This window comes from Solea senegalensis, linkage group LG21, assembly GCF_019176455.1.
Source record: "Solea senegalensis isolate Sse05_10M linkage group LG21, IFAPA_SoseM_1, whole genome shotgun sequence".
Lineage (NCBI taxonomy): Eukaryota > Metazoa > Chordata > Actinopteri > Pleuronectiformes > Soleidae > Solea > Solea senegalensis.
The window spans coordinates 7,251,841-7,274,748 of record NC_058040.1 but is presented as its reverse complement, the minus strand read 5'-3'; the positions used below and the strand labels follow the sequence as shown (position 1 = coordinate 7,274,748).

Sequence of the window (22,908 nt, the reverse complement as noted above, 5' to 3'; positions counted from 1 at the left end):
AGAGGAACATTATGAGAATAGAGTTGTAACATTCACGAGAATAAAGGTAACATTACGAGTGTGAAGTTGGAAAGTGAACATTATGAGAATAAAGTCGAGAACATTATGAGAATAAAGTCGAACATTTTGAGAATAAAAGAACATTATGAGAATAAAAATTGAACATTGCAAGAATAAAAGTCGTAACATTATGAGAATAGGGGAACATTGGGAGAATAAAGTCATAACATTACGAGGGCAAAGAGTTAAGATATGAGAATAAAGTCGTAACATTACTGAGAATAAAGTGAACATTATTCGCGAGAATAAAAGTGAACATTATGAGAATAAAGTCAGGAACATTATGAGAATAAAATTGAACATTAAGAATAAAGTCATAACATTATTAGAGGGATAAAGTGAACATTATGAGAATAAAGTCGGAACATTATGAGAATAAAGTCGGAACATTATGAGAATAAAGTCGTAACATTATGAGAATAAATTCGGAACATTGCGAGAATAAAGTCAAAACATTATGAGGATAAAGTCGTAACATTACAAGAATAAAGTCGTAACATTATGAGGATAAAGTCGTAATATTATGAGAATAAAGTGGTAATATTACAAGAATAAAGTCATTAATCAAGCAAAGGCAATCAGGTGCAACAAGTTGAGAAATGCAGAGCAATTCAATTTTGAAATTTAATGAAGTTAAATAATGATACAAAATCTTGTAGCATTACGACTTGCCCCTAATACTTGTATATATATACAACTACGTAGACTTACAAATTAAATAAATACTGGGACGACTATTATGGCATGTTTTAGTTAAACCAAAATCTATAATGTCATTACTTGGGACAAACTTACACTGTAAAACGTGGTGTTATATGGTGGCTTTGACTTTATAGCTGCTTACAAGTTGTTAACAGGATATTTTTCAGATAAAGATCAATCCTGTTTCTAACAAGTCTTCACTGAGTAACACTACATTTTCCAGATATCCATCAGTGAACAAGCGGAGCAGCTGAAGTGTTACACATGCACTCAATATGTCCATAAATATACCCATGAGCCCCATAGCGGGCAGTTTTCCATGAGCTATCCCCAGAAAATGACTGATATAAAATTTCATATCTCTAAACGATGCTTTGTAACGTCCCGTGAAATGCATTATAGACTCGAGTTGCCCACGAGAGACCGAGCAGCTGTTTAACGTGAACCAAGTAACAAATTCCACCACGAAAGCGCAGGCGACATGTAGTGTGAGTCTCCACGGGGGCAATAAATACTGTCATAAAATTATGGTCGTGTCAGTGTTTCCAACCTCCATGAAGAGAGAGTGAGAGAGAGAGAGAGAGAGAGAGAGAGAGAGAGAGAGAGAGAGAGATGGCCTGAGGTCCAGGCACTTATGTCAGAGACAAGGACTTTTCTTATGTGACACGTAAATTCATGTTTATATGCTTTTTAAAGCAGTTTCACAAACAAATTCATCCACATTAATGGCTGTGGTTTATGGAAGAGTATTAGGGCCACATGTAAAAAAGAAGAAAGTCAGAATTCTGGGATTAAAGTCAGAATTCTGAGATTAATGAACAGACTTTAATCTCAGAATATTTTTTACATGTGGTCCTAATACTCTTCCGTAGTGGTTGGTGATGTTGTCATGCTGTTATTTTGCCCTCCTGCCAATTGTATGAAATTATTTCATGTCATTTGAAGCCAGATTTTATTTTTCACTTGTAGAGGATCTGAGCATACATTTTAAATTTCTGCTCACTGACTCAGCAAGGCGGGCTATTTTAATATTTAATAATATGGGACACTGGAAGTCACTTTATTGTATTGCAGTACAAAAGAACCAAACCCTGTGATCTTCAGTCATTATGTAATTACCTCTAAACTACCTTTACACTCCTCCTTTCTGACGATGTCATCACAGTTGCCCGAAATACAGCTGAGCGCTTGCATTTCATGTGTACAAAATTACTTCTGCAACCCCAGACTCCAACCCCCACCACCAACACCACCATGTCTGTTCTGCCGCGCTCACACAAACATGGAGTAAAATCTGCAGGGCACCATCCCCACTCTGCTGACTCAGGCTCACTCAGACCAGCTCCAGGGATGGGGAGTCGTCTTTCTGGCACCGGGGCGGGAGTGCGGATCTAAGATTGCTGGGCATCGCGCCACATGACCGCAGTATCACGCTTGCTTTTATGTGTGTGATGCAAATGCACGTTGGTGAGATTTATTATCACTAATGTGACTCAAAGGACTTTCCTCTCCATGTGCTGAAGGTGCAAACAACATGTCTACTCTTGATTTCCACGTGCAGCCTCAAGGTGAAGGGTTTGGTCCGTTTCGTGAAACCATAAAAGCTGCTGCAACGCTGAGCTGCAAGCCCGATGCAATTGCATCATAGAAGAAAACAGATGTTTGTAACGTTTTACATCCAAACTATCTCTCCCTGATGATCCCTCCCTATGAGTTTGCCTCACTCCATTTCTTTCCTATGCACTCTAGTCTCGTATAAACCCCCTCGCCCCCCTCCACCTCCATTTGATGTCAGCGTACCTTCTGGGCTTTCCCATGAAGTGGACTGAACGCACAGTGATGACGCACTTACCTAAGCATGATTGGATGACATATAAACAAAGCAACATATCACAGCAACCACTCTCAGTGTGTTGTATATTGGGGAAAATGAGAAGAGGGAAAACAAGAAATAATGGCAAAATCATGCTGTTTGCTTGGCTGCAACGCTGAGCAGCACTTCAGAGGGAATCCAAGGAAACTCAGTAAGCATATTTGCTTTTCTCTCTAGAGGGCCCTTAGCATGTATTGAGAGGGGCTGGGGATTTTTGGCTGCTACGTGTTATCAAGTTTTATATTCAGAATTGTGCATGACATGTTATCTGTCTGTTTTTTGTTTTTTTTGGCTCCTCATGTTCCACTCCTTCTCCTCTTTGCCTGCACAGACACAAGGTACATGGTTCATTACCAGTGTGAGAAATGGGAGCAGATCTCAGTGAATGGCTGTGTTTTGTAGTGAGGACTATACCAGATTTCTACTAATTACAGGCCAAAGGGGGTACAAGCTCAGCCCAACGGCTTAGCACACATCAGAGAGGAGAGCGATCCTGCCCTTCAAAGGCTCATGAATGAACGTTTCCCTTAAACCGCAAGCTGCTAATATACTGTAAAGAAAGCTATATTAAGTGAAATATGAGGCAAATAGTGACTGTCAGACTTCTCTTACACAGGCCCCTGCATGTTCATGCTTTATCTGCTTAATGCTTTTTTTCTGTCTTACAACAGCTTTGCCTAAATCCTTCTGAAATAGCCGAGGACGAGTAAATACAAGACAGTTTTCTTCCTTTGTGTTCCTTAAAAAAAAAAGTTATAATTCCAGATTTTTAAAGCACATGTATTGTCCTTTTGCGATGTGCTTCACTTAGCTTGGTATAAACACTGGCACCAGGAAAAGCAGCACGGCCTTATGCACAAAAAAACTTAAAAGTAACAAAAAAAAAAAACATGACAAACATGTAATTATGTTGCTGTTACAGTCGCTGATGAACAGACTTCTGTTGCCTTTGAACGGCGCTGTGCTCGTTGTTTCCCATGTCTGCCTTTAAATCACAAATATAAGGTGCTTATTAAAAGTCAAGGAAGGATCCTGGAACTGCTGGCTTTCAAGGACTGTTCCAAATTGTAGAATCCTTCATGGAGCGACTCCTTTTGCACAGAGACTTTACCAGGATGCTGTGTACGCTACAATCCTTTAAACCTGCATGTTTTATCATGCAAGGTTATGTTTCAAGTTTTCAGCTACTCATCAATTCCAATCATTCAATGTGACTTGTGTTCCCAGAATGCTTGGAAAGAGTCTGTGGAAGGATCCTCTCTACTCCGGAAGGATCCTTGACTTTAAAAGAAACCTTGTATCTCATCACTTCTCAGCTGATGTAACTGTGTGACGTTGTCCAGGCGGTTTTGGTCCGCTTACGTGCGGCGTTAAAGTGAACCAAACCACATGGAGGTTTGATGATCCCGGTGTGAAGTGCCCTTAAATCATATTAACCCTTAGTGCTGCACCCATGGTAATTTGCCGCGGGAATAATTTGCCGCAGAAATCACAAAATAGACTGTTTTTCTTTGCTTTTTGTTCATAAAAACGAGCCAAGTGAACTTTGAACTGTGACGTATTTCCAAATTGCACAAATTCAATCCTATTTTTTGCTCAGCTGTGTTTTTATAGTTGGTGAAGATGAAGGAAATGTTTCATCCGATTGCCTAGGTTGTACTGAAAAAAAAGGATATAAGACACTCAATATTGCACGTTCTTATAGCCTCTGTATATAATGTATGTTTAAACATAGTCAGTGTAAAAGCAGCCAAAATGCTCTGTGTTCTCAGGGTTAAGCTATATTTTCCCTTGTCGAGAAAGCACATGTTACTGACGACATTAACAATAGTATTGTTCAGTTTATGTAAGTCAGGACATTGTGACAGCAAGTCAGCATGTATGTACCCTGGATCTGAGGAAGCTGAAGGAACCAAACCATCATTTATCTGATTATTTCAGAAGAAAAAGGCAAATGCATTGAAGTAGAGTCTTTCACCAATTAAGTATTGCCCTAATTCCGTACTGTCAGAATCCATTCATGCAGTCTCAGGTGTTTTTCCCTAACAATGAGCAGTGAATGTAGGCCTGTGGTCTGGTACGCTCACTTCCTCCTAAAGGTGCAATCAGGTGCTCCTCAGTTTCCCATGTTGGGAAGTACTTTTTCTATGCTAAGGGCATATTTCCATTTTCAAGTGAGGGATGAAAAATAATGGTATATCCAGCATATATGTGTATCCATTTACCTTTTTGAAGTCAATCCCCTGAGCATGCCCCCCCATGTCTCACCCCCCACCCATTTTCTTTTTTCTCTCTCACACATAAACACACACCACGTACAATCTCAAGTACACACAGGTTGAGCAGAGTGGTGAAAGCCAAGCTTTTGGTGGTTTTCTTTGGGAAATGCCAGAGTTTCGGCAGAGGAGACTTGTCCATTTTTTTTTTTTTCCCACACCTGCTGCTTTGTGTCACTTTATCCCAGGACATCATCGGTGGTCACCTTACACTGAGTTTCAGGATGTATAGGATGACTGGCAGGACGACCGCAAGTGCTCTAAAAATAGCAATAATAATAATAATAATAATAATAATAGAAAGTTAACTCTGTAGATTTTGTTTGCTTGTAAATAAATAAATATAATGACTTCCAACAGAGGTATAGTGTTGCTTACATTTAATCAGGGATTCTTTAAATATAGAATGTTTTGTATTGTATATGACAAATATGATTCATTCTCTTTCAGCTTTCCCTCATAGTACATCTACATAACCAGAGCAGCCAGTGCAGAAAGTGACATCTGACACCACCGAGGAGAAATGACCCTTTTCTCTGAGCCACAGGAAACACAAGGTACAATCTAGGCCTCTCACAGTCAGGCACGCTATCAAGCAACACAGCCCAAAGCTTGGGTTACCACCTTACCCTCCTCTCTTTGTGCATCTCTCCATTCAGAGGAAAGAAAGATAACTAGAGCTGTTTTAGGCCCTGGGGTGGGATTAATGCCTTTTACACTCAAGTGGCTTGTTGTAGTCGTTAGGACCATTGACGAATTAACAGGGAGGAGCTTAAAAAAAACCTTTGTTGATATTGCAGCAGAACACACTGGCTGCTGGTTCCCACACGGTTTCCTCCACTTTCGTATGGAGGAAAGGTCTACGCGACCAAATTCATGGACATTTACTCACACACGCTTGGGAAAACCAATTTAATCTGAATGATTCTCAGAGCATAAATTTGTGACATAATTAAACACTTCTGAGCACATCACCAAAGAGGCGACTGATGCTGGAAGAACTGTTTCATCTATCTGTCCCAACTGGAGCTGTAATGTTTGGCCGAATAAATAGAGCTTTACCACAAGCCCACTAATTAAACATGGAGACTTTTTTTTTTCTTCTTCTTAGTGCAGCACTGATTTGAATCATATCAGCATAGGTTAGATAAGGCTAAATTTTTAATGTGTACGGCACAAAGAGCCCGTGCAGAATTTTGAAACGTAGAGAAAAATGTGTGAATCTTTGAATTTTAATGAGTTTTGTTTCCAGTAAAAAATGTGCACTCAATCAATCATTTCCCCTTTGGAGAGCAGGACAAACAATCATCACACCATGGATCATTAGGAGAAATGGGCACTCGTCTTTGCCCGGCAAACCAGCTAAGTGTGGCAAGACCAACGCTTCTGATTCACATTAAATGTCTTGAGAAAAGAAGCTCTCATTAACATGATTTAATAAGTATAGGCACCAAAAATGGTGTCTGGGAGACAATGGCCTCAGGCTGAATTTATACAAAACTGTGACCGGCATCTGATTGAAATGTTGGGCAAAAAAAAGAGGCCGTCAGCATGTCGCTAAAAGTCAATTTGCCACGGCGTTATTACAGTATTTCATTGTCAGCAAGCATGGCACGAGTGGGAAGAGTCAAACAGAGACACACACACAGAGGACGGATCATATGAAATATGGCTGGAGTGAGGGAGGACAGAGCTGTGGTGGAATGAAGGTCACACAGCACCTGTTTAACATCAGCAACTAACACCAGGAATATGAATTGAACCATCTGGGTACAGTTCTGCCCATCAGATTACTGCTTGGCATGCAGCTGCAGAGTGTGTGTGTGTCACAGAGAGAGAGAGAGCGAGAGAGAGCAAGGGCAAGAGAAGAGAAACTAAATAAAAAAAACAGCACTAATAGTAGGAAGTTTGCAATCATCATGTCTGACGAACATGACTCTGTGGTTTAACCCTTCTAGGACCTGAGACCTTTTTTTGTGTTTTTTTTATGGACGTCTTTGGCTGTGTTGATGCAGATTGTTTAGAATTTGGCAAGGTTGTGTATTTTGTGATGCATTTTGATATAATATGTCCTCGTTAATACAATGCAATCTGTGTCCGTTACACATTTTGCTGTGCCATTGACTCCCATTGAAAATGCTTTTTTTTTTTTATTTGATTTCAATATTTATTTAAAAAATATATATTTTTCTTATTCCTGGGTTTTGAAATCCCTTCATAGAATTTCATGTTTTATTTTTTTCCACTAGGTGATCTTATTTTTATTTTTTTTTATGTAATCTTAATCCATCTTTGACACTAGTGATGCAGTAATGGTAAGACACCAGTAAAGACATGGGTCACCTCTGCAGTGATACAGAATAATGCCGTTATTTTCTGCTGTAAAAGTGCAGTTTTTCCACACAAAAAACCCTCATCCCAGTCAAATAAAGGCTTATCGGGGATCCATATACATGCATTGGTGTCATTTTTCTTTTTCCATTACCCTGTGTAATCAGGTTCAGTATAATGACGATAAGTTCAACCCAAAAAGTTGTCAATTTCAGCTTCATAGTGCACAGCCTTTCTGCTCACCAGCTGTCGTTGATTTCTAACTTGGCACAGATAAACTTCTAATTATGTGTCCAAAAATGTCGATTGCTGGACCTGCTGCTTTTGTTATACTTAAAGAATGTAAGGACTGCAAAGGTTTATTCTTCCACTTTCAACCATCGTGGTCCTCGATGACCAGTTTTGTTTATTTCCCAGGAGACATTACTGTCAGTATTACTTTGCCAGTGAAAGTGGGCGGAGCTCTGCAGAAACACAGGCATAAACATTGACTCAATATAGAATTGGAGATGGTCTTCAGCTCCCGTTGTGAAGCCTCAAGATTTGACTTGACTTGTTTTTTCAACCGGAAATTCAGAGACGTCACTTGTTAGATGTCACCAGGTGCGAATCACGCTGACGATTCACTCATATATGCTGTGTTTTATCAGCTATTTTTCTCAAAATGAGAACATCATTTACAAATTGACATCATGTGCTACCGGATGGAAACACCTGAAACACATTAGCTCCTTCCAGAGAAAATGCTTACTGATGCTACAAAGCAGAGGACTCAAACTCGTGGCCCGCAGGCCATACGCAGCTCCCCCAAATCACTTTCTTGTGGCCCGCCAGTTGATATCAAGTTATTTCTGTATGTTTTTTTATTAATATATTCAATTTGCATCATACATAGATTTATGTTGTATAGTCCCATATAAAGAAACACTTTTATTTTGATATTTTATTTTCTTGCTTCCAAAAAGGTGGACTTTTTTTGCTTATTTTAACTATAAAAGGACCAGAGAATGTCTTGTAATTAAGTGCTTTTTTTCCAGAATGACTTCCAGTATCTGGCAGTTATTTACAATTTACTGCATGTTTAAATACTGTCTTAACAATTTAAAATGAAGGCAAAGCAAAAACAGATTTTGCGTGTTACATTTGAAATTGGAACAGTATGAAACATATTTACAATAACTTTTTTCTCAATGTGCAAAAACAGGCCAAAACATGGAAACTATGTACAGGTGTTCTTCCCACTCTCTCCTCTCTGGCGACAAAGACGCTGATTCCCTGGCTTCGTGAAACAGCGCGAGTGAAATGACCACAATATGCACATATTGGCTGTGATGTGCAACTTCTCAGCTTTCAGAAAGCGTTGGAATTTTTCCAATAGCACAAACCGTTCCGTAATAAACGGGAATGCAAATGTGCTCTGTGTTAAAGGGTTAACTGTATATGGTTAAGGTTAGGGATAAAGCTTTGTGGTTAGGGTTAGGGTTAGGTGTGTGTGTGTGTGTGTGTGTGTGTGTGCCAGAGGGCGAGCAGGGCATTTTGAAAACAATGCATCAAGTTTCTTGTTGTGTCACCCAATCTAATGTAGGCTATGCTATTTTAGCTAATCCCTTCTAAGATGATCCCCCCGGGCAACCATATGTAGCCCAACACCTGTTGTTTATCTCTCAGTCACCGAGCCACAAACAGCCGGTGAAACCCTGACAGTCATTCTCCAGGGAGTCGCGAGGAAGAACATGGCGGGTGACATCTTCTCTCCCCAGCTCTGTAGCCCCCCCACACCCCCCCTCCATCTCCCTCCTTTGGACGCCACCACAGACAGCTGTGGAGTGGAGAGCGAGCCAATGACATCCTCAGGGGTAATTGTGCTGCGTATGCGAGGACAGAGGGGAGTAAATGAAGACGTGTGCAAGACATGACCAGAGTAACCTGGGGAGGCAGAGCTCGGGAAAAAAAAAAGGTAAGACAGGGAGTGAAGTGAGGAGTGAAACTCAACACCACCGCTACCTCTATTACAGTAAAAGCAGCATCACCAGCTCCACATCTGCCTTTTAGCTTTTGGGTTGCTTTCGGTTTCAGTTTTCCCTCTCTGTGTTTTCTGTGTGTCCATTTTCACTCGACAGCTTCCACCCCTGTGAAGTCACTGCCCAAAAACTATCTGTCAATCACAGTCTATCCATCCATTTTGCATCACTTTATACTCCAAATGAGGATAAGCTGGAGCTGGAGCTGAGCCCAGTTGACATCGGACGAAAGGCAGAGTACACTCTAGACATCCAGAGACGAACGACCAACAACCGCTCTCACACTCACACTCCTACGGTCAATTTAGAGTGTCCAATTAAACTAATCCCCAACTTTGCATGTTTTTCTACTCTGGGAGGAAGCCAGGGCCACAGTTGGTGTAGTGGTTAGTACTCTTGTCTTTGCAGCAACCCGGTCAGCAACAAGAAAACCCCATGTGTGCGTGGGTTTTCTCCCGGGTTCTCTGGTTTCCTCCCACAGTCAAAAAACATGTAGATTTGGGGATTAGGCAAATTGGATACTACTGGATACTAAATTGACCGTGAGTATGAGAGTGGATGGTTGTTTGTCTCCATTGGCCCTGTGATGGTCTACCGGCCTGTACAGGATGTTCCCCCTCTTTTGCCCTATGTCAGCTGGGATTGGCACCAGCGACCCCCGAGACCCTGATGTGGAGGATAAAGCGGTTGGATGGATGGATTATTTCTTTATTTATTCATGTATATATATATATATATATATATATATTTATTTTAAATGATGCAGGCTCGCCTACATGTTTGGTTTAAAATATCTGGGTTAATTATTTGATTTCTAAAAGAATTTTAAACATTTTTCTACACACTGTCAGTTGTATTCCAGTATGAACGAGTTGGAGAATGGAGGATGGATATTTTTGCAGCAGCTCAGTGAAGGCGTCACAGCAGCACACAGTGTGGCATAAAGTCAGAAGTCACAGTGAGAAGACGAGAGGGAAATATGAAAGTGGTTTGAGTCTTTATTTTCCCCCTCCTCTGTTGCCAAGTGCTTGCTCATTGTTTGAACTATTGTTTTGTTTGTTCCTTCTTCTTCTTCTTTTTTTAAGATCTGGATCTTATGATGTTAAATATGTATTTGCGACTTGATGCTATACCAAATAAATTGATTTGACAAAAAAACAAGGAAGCTTGCGTACCACTGGTGGCACACGTACCACAGTTTGCGAACCATGGCCATAAATCTTAAAATCACACCATTCTTGTATGGTGCTGCTGAAAGTGTTGACAGTTCACCCTAATATCATCAAACATCCTGGCAAGCACCAACTCTGGCTGGATGATTTTCCCTGATACGCAGCACAACTGTTGCTCATTCTATTCCAGTGTGACGCTCGGAGAGACACGCAGACGGTTTCCTGGTTCCTTGCGGTTCCACCGTCAGCTCCGAGTGTGAGTGGGTGGCTGACTGATTGTTCGCCTGGCATTTCCCCAGAGACACGAGGAATGACAAAAACTTAGGAAAACAAAGGCACACCAAAAACCCCAATTGACTTGGACAATAAAAAGTCCCAATTAGCTACTGGCAATAATGATAATAAAAAATATAGTCTAGACATGCTGTATTGAATAAAAATGCGGGGATTTTATGAGAGTGTAATGCACAGTTACAAAAAAAAGAAGAAAAAAAAGGCCTCCATGGTATTGTCTGTGATGCCAGTGACAGCTTATATTATCTGGTTTTATGAATAATAAAAACAAAGCTTTGCAGTTTTCGTGTTTGCTGATGAAGGGGAAAGTATGTTGGTGGGTGTGAGTGAAGTCTGGGTCAGAGTCACACGCTGGAAACACTTCAGCGTTTCATTACTGTGCCTACTGTTGTTTTATTGATATTGAAGTGGCTGTTCATTTAAGCTAACTATAATGAAGAGCCATCGGGTTTCAGGGCTGATGGTATAGTCTTCAACTGTGATTCTTGCTGTGGGATTGTGTGAGAGTGTATCTCACATCGATGCATCTATGCATTAAAAAGGAATATCTGGAGCTATACAGTAACAGCTAGTTGGTGTTGCATCAAGTTCTGAAATAAGGGCAAACAAGTTCTGTCTAAAAGTTAAAGGATATACTCATCATATCTAACTGAACTCACTAAATACTGTTCCATTTTATGTTAAATCCAAATTTCATTTCCGCATGAAGTTTCCATGTTCTCCCTGTGTGTGCATGGGTTCTCTCCAGGTTCTCTGGCTTCCTCCCACAAACTTGCTATATGGGGATTAGATAAATTGGACACTGTGGGTGGATAAACCAGTTGTTGGCCATGGTTTAACTAACTCGAGGACTTGAGACGTGCTTGACTAACGACTTCAGCCTCGACTTATACTTGAGTAAAATGACTCGAAATTTACATGTTCTCAGATATCGAGGAGCCACCGTTACAATTTGTCGCTTGAAACACGGAAAACAACAAAGCAGCCTTCCGTAACAAACCTGGCAACCGAAATGCAACAAAGGCAGGTAAAATGGGGGAAAAAAGTCTTGGAGGGTCAAAAGCTGGCAGCCTAATATTTAACATGCATTTCCATGGTTTAATGTAGGCCTAATGTCAGTATTGTGTCCATGTTTATACATTTCTATTTGTTTATTATTATTGTTTTTCTACAATGTTGTTCTAATTGAATCTATTGTATTCTATTTTATGGTGCTCTATTTAATTCTCTGTCCTTTAACTGCTGCAACATGTGAACTTAACCAGTGTGGGATCAATAAAGTCTAATCTAATCTAAAATAATCTAATTTAATCTAATTTTAGGTTCTGTAGTTTTATTTACTTTCGTTTTTATTGATGTTAATTATGTCTCTTTTTTTATTAACAATTCAGTTGAATTGCAGTCCTTAAATCGTAACACAGTGTTTCTGTTCCAGATAAAACTGTAGCAGTCTATTTCTTTAGCATATTTAAATGTAGAATATCTGGGAAATCACCTTCTATTTTCATATATTCATTGTGACTTGCTTGATTCTTACAAAAAATGACTTTGGACTTGCTTGTGACTTGCATATCTATGACTTACTGTTAACTGTTCCTTTAACAACAATATCATGTCTTACCCGCATCTTAAAAAGTGAAAGCCTCTTTAAACAATTACTTTTTTTTTAATTTCCTTTGTTGTAGTTGTAAGTGGTAAAATCAGGACTGCAGGAGTCATGACATTTCATCCCTGATATTGAAAGGTTTAAATGAATTGGGTCAAAACATGTGCATTAGTACGGAAGATTAATGAGTGTACTCAGTCTCCTGCCACAAAACTGTTTGGAAATGTGTATCGGGGTCGTCTTTGTAACAATGACTGTGAGCAGAGCTTCTGTCACATAACTCACTGTCTTTGTGTTTTAATGTGTAGAGACAGTGTGGCGATGCTGGTTGTTGCCACAGCAGACACACATAAAACAAGTCATTCTGTAACTCTGTTAATCATTTACTGCATGAAGCAGATGTTGAGAAAAAAGAAAAAAGACAACCCTGCTCTCTATCTTGTTCATTGTATATGATATAGTACGCTGAGGTGGCTCCAATGATGGAAATGTGCTCTGTTTTTCAAGCGCGGTCAAATGTAAAAAATCATCTATTTTTGTCGACCTCTGGCGAGGAGCTTTTCCTGATGTCTGCACTGTGCGGCTTCCCTTCGGCTGTCTTTGATCTTTTTCTGGAATCAAATGTAATGATTGTGGCAAACTTTGAAATCTGGAAACACACTTGCTGTGTCTCGTTGGAGAGTCTCCTTTGCACGACTTTCATTTCTCCCCCCCAACGCGTCTCGGTTACTTTGTCCTGCTGTTTGAAATACTGGAGAATTATTGTCATTAAGATATTATTCTTCATGTTGCTGTGACATTGTGTGACAACAACACTTTAATAGGTTTCTTACATTAGCGTGTCATAGATACTGTGGGAGAACACAAGCTCAGGACTGTACCAAACTTTAAAAATAAATCCACCCACACAAGTATTAGTGCTCCTCTGCTACCGTTTCTCATGTTTCTCAAATGAGCAGCGTTAATTGAGCTGTGCCACACAGCAGCTTCCTCTGTGGAGTCCAAAAGTTGACGCTCTACTTCAACTCAGTTATTTAGATGCAGTCTTGATTGAGGTCCCTTTAAGGGATAATATCTTACCAGAAAATGACTTTGGGAGATGTTGATGTTAAAGTATAAGTCATTTACTGTACTTAAGTATCAAAAGTAATTTTCTCATATAAAATGTACTTAAGTTTTAATAAGTAAAAGTATTTAAAAGGACGAGTTGTCTTTCACCTGGAAGGTTGTGGCTTCACTGCCTGGCTCTGCTAGTCTATATGTGTCCTTGAGCGAGACACTTAACTCCATGTTGCAGCGTGTGAATGAGTATGAAAAATGTGAATGGGTGAAAACTATAGTGTAAAGCAGCTCGTCAAGACTAGAAAGGCTCTATATAAATACAGACTATTACCAACTCTTCTTCTGACCTTTTTTTGGTAGTAACGAGTAACAAAGATAGTTAGAGGAAATGTAGTGGAGTAAAAGTTGCTAGAATTTTAATTAAAGTAAATTATTATATTGCACTTAAGTACAGTAACAAAGTATTTGCACTTTGTTAGATTACAACACGCTTTAGATGTATTTTCTGTTGACATCTTGAATGAGTCGTTACACACTTGCTGTGTGTAAAGTTTTACAACGTCCTTAAAATCACCATAGATTTGTGCACTTTTTCATTTCAATAGTTGGACTTTTGTTGCTGTTTTGTTGTTGTTTTTTTTCCCCAAATACCCGTCAGTGTACAAGGAAACACTGATAAACACAGTCCTCAGTCCCAGCTGGGATTTAATGCATGTTGGGCTATAATGGCACAAGGGATGAGAGCAGAGCGTGTCTTTCATGTGGCAATATGTTTATTTGTTGGCGTTTAAGGGGACTATGCCTTTATGTTACTTAAATGGTTTAATGGGCCAATATTTCTATATATAAAAGAGATCTTTTTCTTTTCTTTTTTTAACCGCAAGTGCCATGGAAGGGTTCTCTTTCATGTGTATTTTCCAACATCAGCATTATTTGAAAGTTAATTGTCTTTCACCATCAGTGTATGCACAATTAATATTTTTATAACCTCTTTATTGATGGCAATGTTGAGTCGGTTCATCATTTTTGGTCAAGGCTTCAACAGTTACTGGTTGGTTTGTCTTACTCTGTAAATGTTTTTGTCTGTCCTTTGTGTTTGGTGCCAGTGGACAGACATCAGTGCGCTGATACATTAGAACCAATGTGGTTAATGTGGTGAACATTATACCTTTTTGGCATCAGTACGTTAACGGTGTCAGCGGGAGAGTGTGTCAACCACCACTTTGCCTCAGTCGACCTCAAACAGCCACAGTCAACGCAGCCACAATTTTTATTCCAGTGCCACGTACAAGCACATCTAAACTTTGCCAACTGATGCTGCATCTGGTATCTGGTTTCTCCGACTTGTATGATGATCTTGTAATCCGATCATAACTCTGCCGTGACATGTAATAAAACCTTTTATTTTTATTTTCTTTTTTTAACTGATGCTCTGTGAAAGTGTTAAAAAAAATGTTGTTGAATCTTCTGGGGCCGACACATCTTTACAGATGTGTTATGTTGAAATCTGCATAGAGGACAAAGCAGCTGTCATAAATTATGACGCACACAGCACCAGTTGATACATGCATAAAAGGCCCAAAATAAGAGTTTATAATTTCAACTGAACAAAGAGTCTATTATAGCTGACACGGGCAGAGAGAAGACGCTGACTGTTGATATTTCTGTTTGCTTAAACTTTTTTTACTCGCAGTGAAACAACGTTAATTTTGGTCTGCGGGATGTCGGTGGTCTGGGATTGTAGAGCAGTGTGAAGAACAGATGTCTGAATAAAAACCTGTCCGAAAATGTGCAGCCCAGTTGAGACCATTGTGAATTTGTTCCCCCAAAAAATGACAGCAGCTGTGTACTTTAAGTTTTTTTTGCTTCTGTATATTCAATAGAGCACAGTCATGACAGGAGAGGAGCAGCTACAGACACCAAACCTATTTAGCAATCAGCGAGTGCAAGAGGAAAAGAGAGAGAGCCCCATTCCCAGCCATAGCACACACATGGGAGTCTGTTCCCACTAGTGTCTTAAAATAGTCTCCAAGGGCTTTTCAATTATACAGGCCACACTGTAAGAAGGGGCCCAATCATAAAACCAGAGTGTTTACCTCCTCTCTAAATCTTTCTGTGCTTTGATTAAGGGGACAGAAGACAGCTGGGAAGCCGGGACAGAAAGAACAAGACCGGGGGGGAGATACAGTACGAAACGTGTAGGAAAACACAATGAGAGCAGTAATTGTCATTCATCTGTGACCTGAGTCCACCGTAATAATGTCACCTCAGAAACCAGAACACGAGAAATACTGAGTGAAAACATGAGCAGTGTTGTCATGTAACAAAGTCATTTGTTACTGTACTTCAGTACAAACTACACATATCTGTTATTTATATTTCTAACAACTTTTACTTTTGCTCCACTACATTTCCTCTAACTATCTTTGTTAATCGTTACAACCAAATAAAGTCAGAAGATAAAGAAGAAGAGTCGGTCTAATGGTCTGTTTTTATATACAGTAGAGCTAATCTAGATGAGCTGTTTTACACTACAAGTTTTCACCCATTCATACTCTGCAACACAGCCTTCCACTGAGCTACCATGGCTCAATCCTAACTCCTTACTTTTTAATACCTTTACTTTTACTTCTAAAACTTAAGTACACTTTGTATCAGATAATTGCTTTTGATACTTAAATGCAGTAAGTGTCATATACTTTAAGACTTTTACTTTTACATTTACTAAGTTATATTATAAAAAACTGCTACCAAAGTCAATTTCTGGTCAGATACTCTTAACTTTATCACTTTAAGGTACTTTAAACAAGACTGCCACTGAGTATAATATAAAGGAGCCTCACCTCTATTTAACACGACAAAGTCACGTTAACGAAACTGAATTGTCTTCTGCTGGAAATGTTATATCGGGTGTTAAAATGCTAAAGCCTTGACGGGGAAGAGACTAAGAACTGAGAGAAAACAAAAAGGAAGGATGAAGACGTCTGCACTGTTATAGACGCCAACTGCCGTTAAACACCATTACTGTTGGTGCTTTTCCATTCAAACACTTCGAGCACAACTCAACTCTGCTCTACTCAGTTCGGGTATCAGGCATGTCGTCGCTTTCCAGAACGTCAAAGTACGTCCTCAACGTGGGCGTGGTCGTCATGGAAACACAAACGACACAAACACACTGGATCCTCTCGTCAGCCACCAGACACAGGAACGTCTGCACCTCGTCAACGGTCCTCCGCGTATGTGTGCGGACAGCAGCCGTGTGTGTGCTCGCTGTAACACTCTTGCCCGTTCGATTCTTGTGCCGGGCGCCGCGCTCGCGACTCTTCCAGTGACCGGGAGTCTGTCCACGTCACACGTTAGTATCGGCTCAGCTCGCTTGGTACCTCGCCAAAGTAGGTACCAAAAAAGGTGCCAGGTAATTAGGGTTGCCAATTGTATTTGAAAGATTTAAGACGCGTTCCATATGGAACAGATACGGAACACACGTCAAGTCAGTACAAAACCATGACATCTGTCTGTCAGTCATTCCTATCCAACAGAAAGTGTTGGATTAGTATATATTTCAACTCATATTTGGTTGATAGAAATCTACATACATCGAAACACTATTGTTAAACAGTGAAAGTGCAACTTTAAACTGCCTCGTAAAGAGCAATATGTTCCTTATTTTCTTATCAGGAACTCTTTCCTTAATAGAAAAGCAAAAAAAGAAGTTGTGCCAGACCTGTATAATGGAAACAACACTGATAGCATGCAACAAACATCACTGTTAAACTTGAAAATATGTACGAGCCAGCTCATTTATTATGATTTAAACGTATATAAACTATTATAATAATAAAATTATATCAGGTATCTATGTATTTGTATCTACATTAAGTCCATCTTGTTTGTTTATTTAAAAAGCTTATTCACAGTTTACACATGTTGTACATGTATGTTGTTTGAGTGTATGTTTAACTTTTGGATTGTCAGTTGTCAGTAATAAGGATCTTTGTGTGCAGGTTGATTCTTACCCAATTAGAAAAAATGCCTGCAAGAAACTATTATTAGATGAAGAAGATGAGGAAGAAGAAGATCACGTCCTGCATTAACCCATGGACGTGAATTTGCATGTCACACTCTGTGCCTTTAGTTTATTGTGTTTTTTTAGTCTTTGCTTGTGTTCCCAAGAAACAAGCTCGACCTGTTTGGACAGAACTGCGTCTCAAACAAATAGGACATGTTTTTTTAGCACACTTTTTCATTCATGTTGAGATCGAGTTCGGTTGAAGGACTGTAGATTAATCATTCATTATTTTCTTCGGTTTGTTCATTAAAATGACGTTTGATCGTTTAGGTCGAAAATCATATGGATATGCATGATTTGCACCTCGGACACAAGATTGTGTCCATTTTAAATTTTTATTTATTTTTTTGTCTTTAAATGTTGGACTTGGTCATAAATCATTGATGCTCATTTAAGTGTAAATCAGATTTTTGTTGATCTTTAATTCAGCAGGTCAACCTCAGCATAAACACCCAATCTGATCTTTTTCTGCTGGCTGGATGCTCAGGGGGATTATTTTTAACGAGCCTCTGCTCACAGGAGGTAGATCATCCCTGATCAATATTTCAACGCATAAATTAACATTATCCAAATTGATTAACTGCTGTAGGAATCCTTTAATGTTGTTTATCAAAGGAAAGGTCATTTGAAGTATCTGGCTGTCCAACAGGGTCTCTTCCTGAGGACTCCACAGGTAGACATGGTGTAATATTGATCAATGGTTTAGCTTAGCATAGGTTTATGATCATTAACGATTTGTAAGTAAATGTTTTCTAATCCCTCCTGGGACACGGTAGAGCAAACGTCAGCGTTTGTGGGGGGTTCAACAAAGAAGAGAAACATGGGTTTCTATTAGAAAAAAAAAAAGAAGAAGCAAAAACTGAACCGAGAAAAAGCTTAAATCATCAAAAGTGCTGCATGCAAATCCACGATCGCATCAGGGAAAAAAAACCATCAAATCTATCTGCAGAGCTCGAAGACTCACAGCTCACAACACGTCTCACCCCTGCAGCTGAGTAAATCCATTACTTTGACTGTGCTGATGTGAGGTTCTGAAGGGTTTTTATACACTTTTGATCAGTGCAGTAACGTTAAAAAAGACATATTACGAAGACGCTCCAACACATAGGACAATTAAAGATCTACCAGCGTAAATGTTTAGTGTCACATCATGAGAAACACAGCATGATCTTTTGGTCTGATTGTGCAGAACTTGCAGAAAATATGCTTGATTTGTGAACATGGACGTCAGCAGATGTAATCCTTAGATTATTTTCTTGATTATTGAATCAGTTGGTGGAAAAAATGATGAAAGATGTTCAGCCATTTTCCCCAAACCTCAAAATGATGTTTCAATGTTATCAATTGTCTTGTTCTGGCCACAAACCTAAATTATTCAGTTTGAATTATTTCTTTGTTATTATGGAGCAAAGAAACACAAAAATATTCACATGCAAGAAGCTGGAAAACCAGAACAATTGTTTTCAGCTCCTCTTCAACCGCTTTATCCTCCACATGTGGGTCGTGGGGGGCGCTGGTGCCAATCCCAGCTCACCTAGAGCGAAAGACGGGGTACACTCAGGACCGGTCGCCAGAAAGGCTGCATAGCGACAAACAACCATCCACTCTCACCTATGGCCAATTTAGAGTCTCCAATTTGCCTAATCCCCAAATCTGGAAACCAGAGAACCTGGAGAAAACCCACGCACACATGGGGTTTTCTTGTTCCGACCCTCTTTCTGCAAAGACAAGAGTACTAACCCGGGGGGGAACATGCAAACTCCATGCACAAAGACCCTTGTTCCAACTGGGTCATGAACCCAGGTTTTCTTGCTGCAAAGATTATTTAAAAGTTATCAAAATAGGTGACGGTTATTAAGTAATCAATTAATAATCGGTGCAAGCGAGACCAGTTTGTACAACAGAGCATGATATCATAAACCATGGCAGTGACCGTGACTGTCAATAAAGAAACATATGATGCCTGCCTGCTGCTGCATTTGGCACATAGGAGGTAAGATGACGCTGCAGTGAAACACAAGCGTGACATTATTTTATAAGACACTGGAGAAGAGAGGAGTCGCCTGAAGCAAATCACAGCGATCCTCAGTCGTCCTGCCTCTAGTGGGCAAAGTGAGGGACAGTTGTCAGAGAGTTAATTCAGCCAAAACATGTTTACTTTAATTATATATATGCATGAATCAGCAGCCTGAGAACTGGGTTTTTTTTACTGATACCCTTAAATCAATAATGCAGCTCATGAGTGGAAAGTCCCCGTCCTGAATGATAGATGTGAGAAGACAATAAAGTCATCTGAATAAGCATTTTTTTTAACAAAAATAAAAAAAAATATCCCACCAGCTGACAAGGATTGCTCTTTTTTGCTTTTCAGGTCAGAGAACCTTCCAGTCTGTGATCCGCTGAGGAAACATGGTAAACCAAGGGCAGAGGCATTTGTGATTTGTTTTTCTGAGCGCAGAGACTGCAGAGACTGCAGTGACTGAAGTGACTGAAGTGACTGAAGTGCCATCAGAGCGCTGACACAATCTGTACCATCTGTGTGTGTGTGCGTGTGTGTGTTTGTGTGTGTGAATACAGAAGACACGAGATTTGATGTGTTTTGATATGAGGTCATGCAGGGTTTTCAGTTTTCTGTCTGCAAATGCTGTGTTTCTCAACTCACCGGCCTCTCATTTCATCTGCTGAACATTTGTTATTTCACTCCACAGTGCCTGTCCACTGGGATTAAATATTGATATACACCCACATTCATATAAATCTGATATGTAGGGTTAGGTAAAACACATAAAGAAGATTTGTGTATGGATGACATTGTATCCCCACTCTATGATATTATTCAAGATTTGCTCAATCAAACTGTGAAATGTTTTTCTTGTAATAATAATAATAATATATATATACATTTATATATATATATATACATATACACATACAGTAAAAGTTGAGAGTAACTCTGATGCGTCAAAAATGCTCATATTAAAGCACAGGCCAGATCTGAGGTCATGAAATTCACAAGGCACCGCACAACACTTAACATCACAATGAGAGAGAAAACTGTGTCGCAATCACATTCCGCGTTGCGAGCGAGGTTTTCAAGCACAGTGCAGCCCTCCTTGTCTTTCACAAACATAAACAAGCCTATGGTTTGCAGCTCATTCATGAATCTACGTCTTCCTGCATGCGAGCGTAAGTCTACCGGCTCTGACTCAAAGCCAAGGGACGCCCTCTTTTTTCTTTTTCTTTTTTCTTTCTCTGTCTCAGCTTTTGCACCCTGTGGAACACACACTCCACCCAAACAGTATCACCATGGCGACACACATAATGTAAGCCTTTAAGGTGTGTGTGTCTGTGTGTCTTTTTTCCTTTTTTCTCTCTCTCTCTCTCTCTCTCTCTCTCTTCTTTTTAGCGTCTCCACCTCTACCTTTGGAACATGACAACGTTTGTACGACAACGTCAGCAGATAAGGGGTTTCCCCCCCCCACCCTCCAAGGCCTTTGGTCACCCAGGCAACATTCCTCACAAACATCAGCCCAGACATGAGCTTGCATACCAGAGGATCTCCCAGGAACTCCGAGAGGCTTTCCTGACATGTTGTTGTTGTTGTTGCTATAGTAGTGGCGGCCAGCCAGCAAGTGCGCACAGGTGAAAGCAGGTACAGCCAAACTGCACCTACACCTCTCCCCGTCACCATCCCACAACACACTTTTGAAATAGAACAGCAGCTTTATAAATATATATACAGCGATAGACAAGGACACACCTGAAGGACGTCACATCTGATATGCCTCTGTGGGCTGGTACCAAACATTACAACCTGCTTTTATGTTTTTTGTGTCAACGCACCAGTTTGGCACCTGCGCTGACTTTATAAAGAATCGTTTCAAACACAAATACATTTGCGGCATCAGAAGAGCACTTTGGAAGGGTTGAGTTTTCTGGCCTGACCCTTGAGAAAAGTGCACACTTGCGTGTGTGTGTGCATATATGATTTGTCATAGTCACTAGGGAAGCAAGAGGCTCGCAGTCGTTCTGTGCAAACACAAACCAGGGCCATCTGCACGCCTGGATTCCCTCCAACTGCAACACTAGAACACACACGCACACACACACACATTACATGATATCATGAACTGGGTGTCAGTGGCTGTAGCACCTCATCCTTTTCGGTGTAAACGTATACGGTTTGGGACCGGAGCAGATGGAGGTTGTGTTCCATTTAAAGAAATAAACAGCAAATGAAATCATTACGGTGGAAATTAAGCAACCGCTCCTGCAGTGTTTATGATTATTCTACACCACAGAGATGGCGGATTTGATATGTTTCGCCTCGAGTCTTGGTTTCACTGTTGTTGGGTAATGTTGAGAAAACAAGTGAAACATGTTGTTATGAAACAGTGACTGATGCTGTGTAGCAGCAGGCCAAAGTGAAAATGCCTTTTTCCCTGCCAGAGATTTGTATTGGAAACCACAGATCCATGGCAGAGGACTACACACAGGCCTTCCTCGCTGCACTGCACAGATCCAGTTCCACAGAAGAATGTGTGTATTGCGTTTGATTATGTGTTTGAGTATGTGCTTTTGCACGTGTAATGGCACGCCCAACACGATTTTGGGGTCTAAAACGACCATGTTTGGTTTTCAGTCGCGGCCTGAACTGTGGCTGTACCTGTGTTGTCTTGTGAATTTCACAGCGAGACCTTCAAGAAAAGAACAAAGACAAATGACGTGCAACAGGTTGACATGTGACGAACACGCTGTCATGGTGGGAACGTGTGAGTCTCCACTCCAGATGACGGTAATTCATTTGGCAAACGCAGGGAAAAAGCCGGATCATTTTTCCACTGCGAGTCTAAAGTCGTCGCATCAGTCACATGTAAGCCGCTCTGGAAATGTCAGGGAATTCTTTTTTCAGGCATGGACTCATCCCAAAACACCAACTTGAGTCTTCCTCCTACCATCCACTCCTCCTTTGTCTTCTCTCATCTTTAATGGAAATCTTTTAAAGAAGACATCCCTAACTAATTAAGACCTCAAGGTTGGGCTCTTGGTCCAAGTTGCTGGGATACACCAACAACAGCAGTGGATTTCCCAGCTGTATATACTGCAGTCAGCCATCCATCAAGCCCATCTCCTCCAATCTCAAACTTGCACAGCGTCTCTTTGAACCGATGACTGTGGACGGAGAAAGAAAAACATATTTGATAGTCACAGAGTGCGAGCGAACACTTGATTCGAGACAGTCTGCTGCGTCTTCTCCTCAGTCATCCAGGCACCGCATGGATTATTAGTCACTGTGTGTCCAGATTGTGCTGGAGCGTCTTGAGCTGCAGCTCAGACTGTCAGTTAGTGCAGAGCTCGTGTTTACTCAGAAAAAAAAGTTGTTTACTTTTTTTTCCCCAACACTTTCACTTTGTTAATAGCAAAAACAAACCCCAAAGGAAA

The 22,908-nt window shown here is 40.3% G+C and overlaps 1 protein-coding gene across 1 annotated transcript in view; it reads right to left on the bottom strand.

Moving 5' to 3' along the window:
• Positions 1–16,470: 16,470 nt before the first annotated feature.
• LOC122758637 (disabled homolog 2-interacting protein-like) overlaps positions 16,471–22,908 on the bottom strand; it is a 128,857-nt gene continuing 122,419 nt past the window's right edge. The window contains exon 9 of the mRNA XM_044012904.1: positions 16,471–16,737. Coding sequence (XP_043868839.1) covers positions 16,471–16,737 — 267 coding nt within the window. The remainder of the gene's footprint in view (positions 16,738–22,908) is intronic.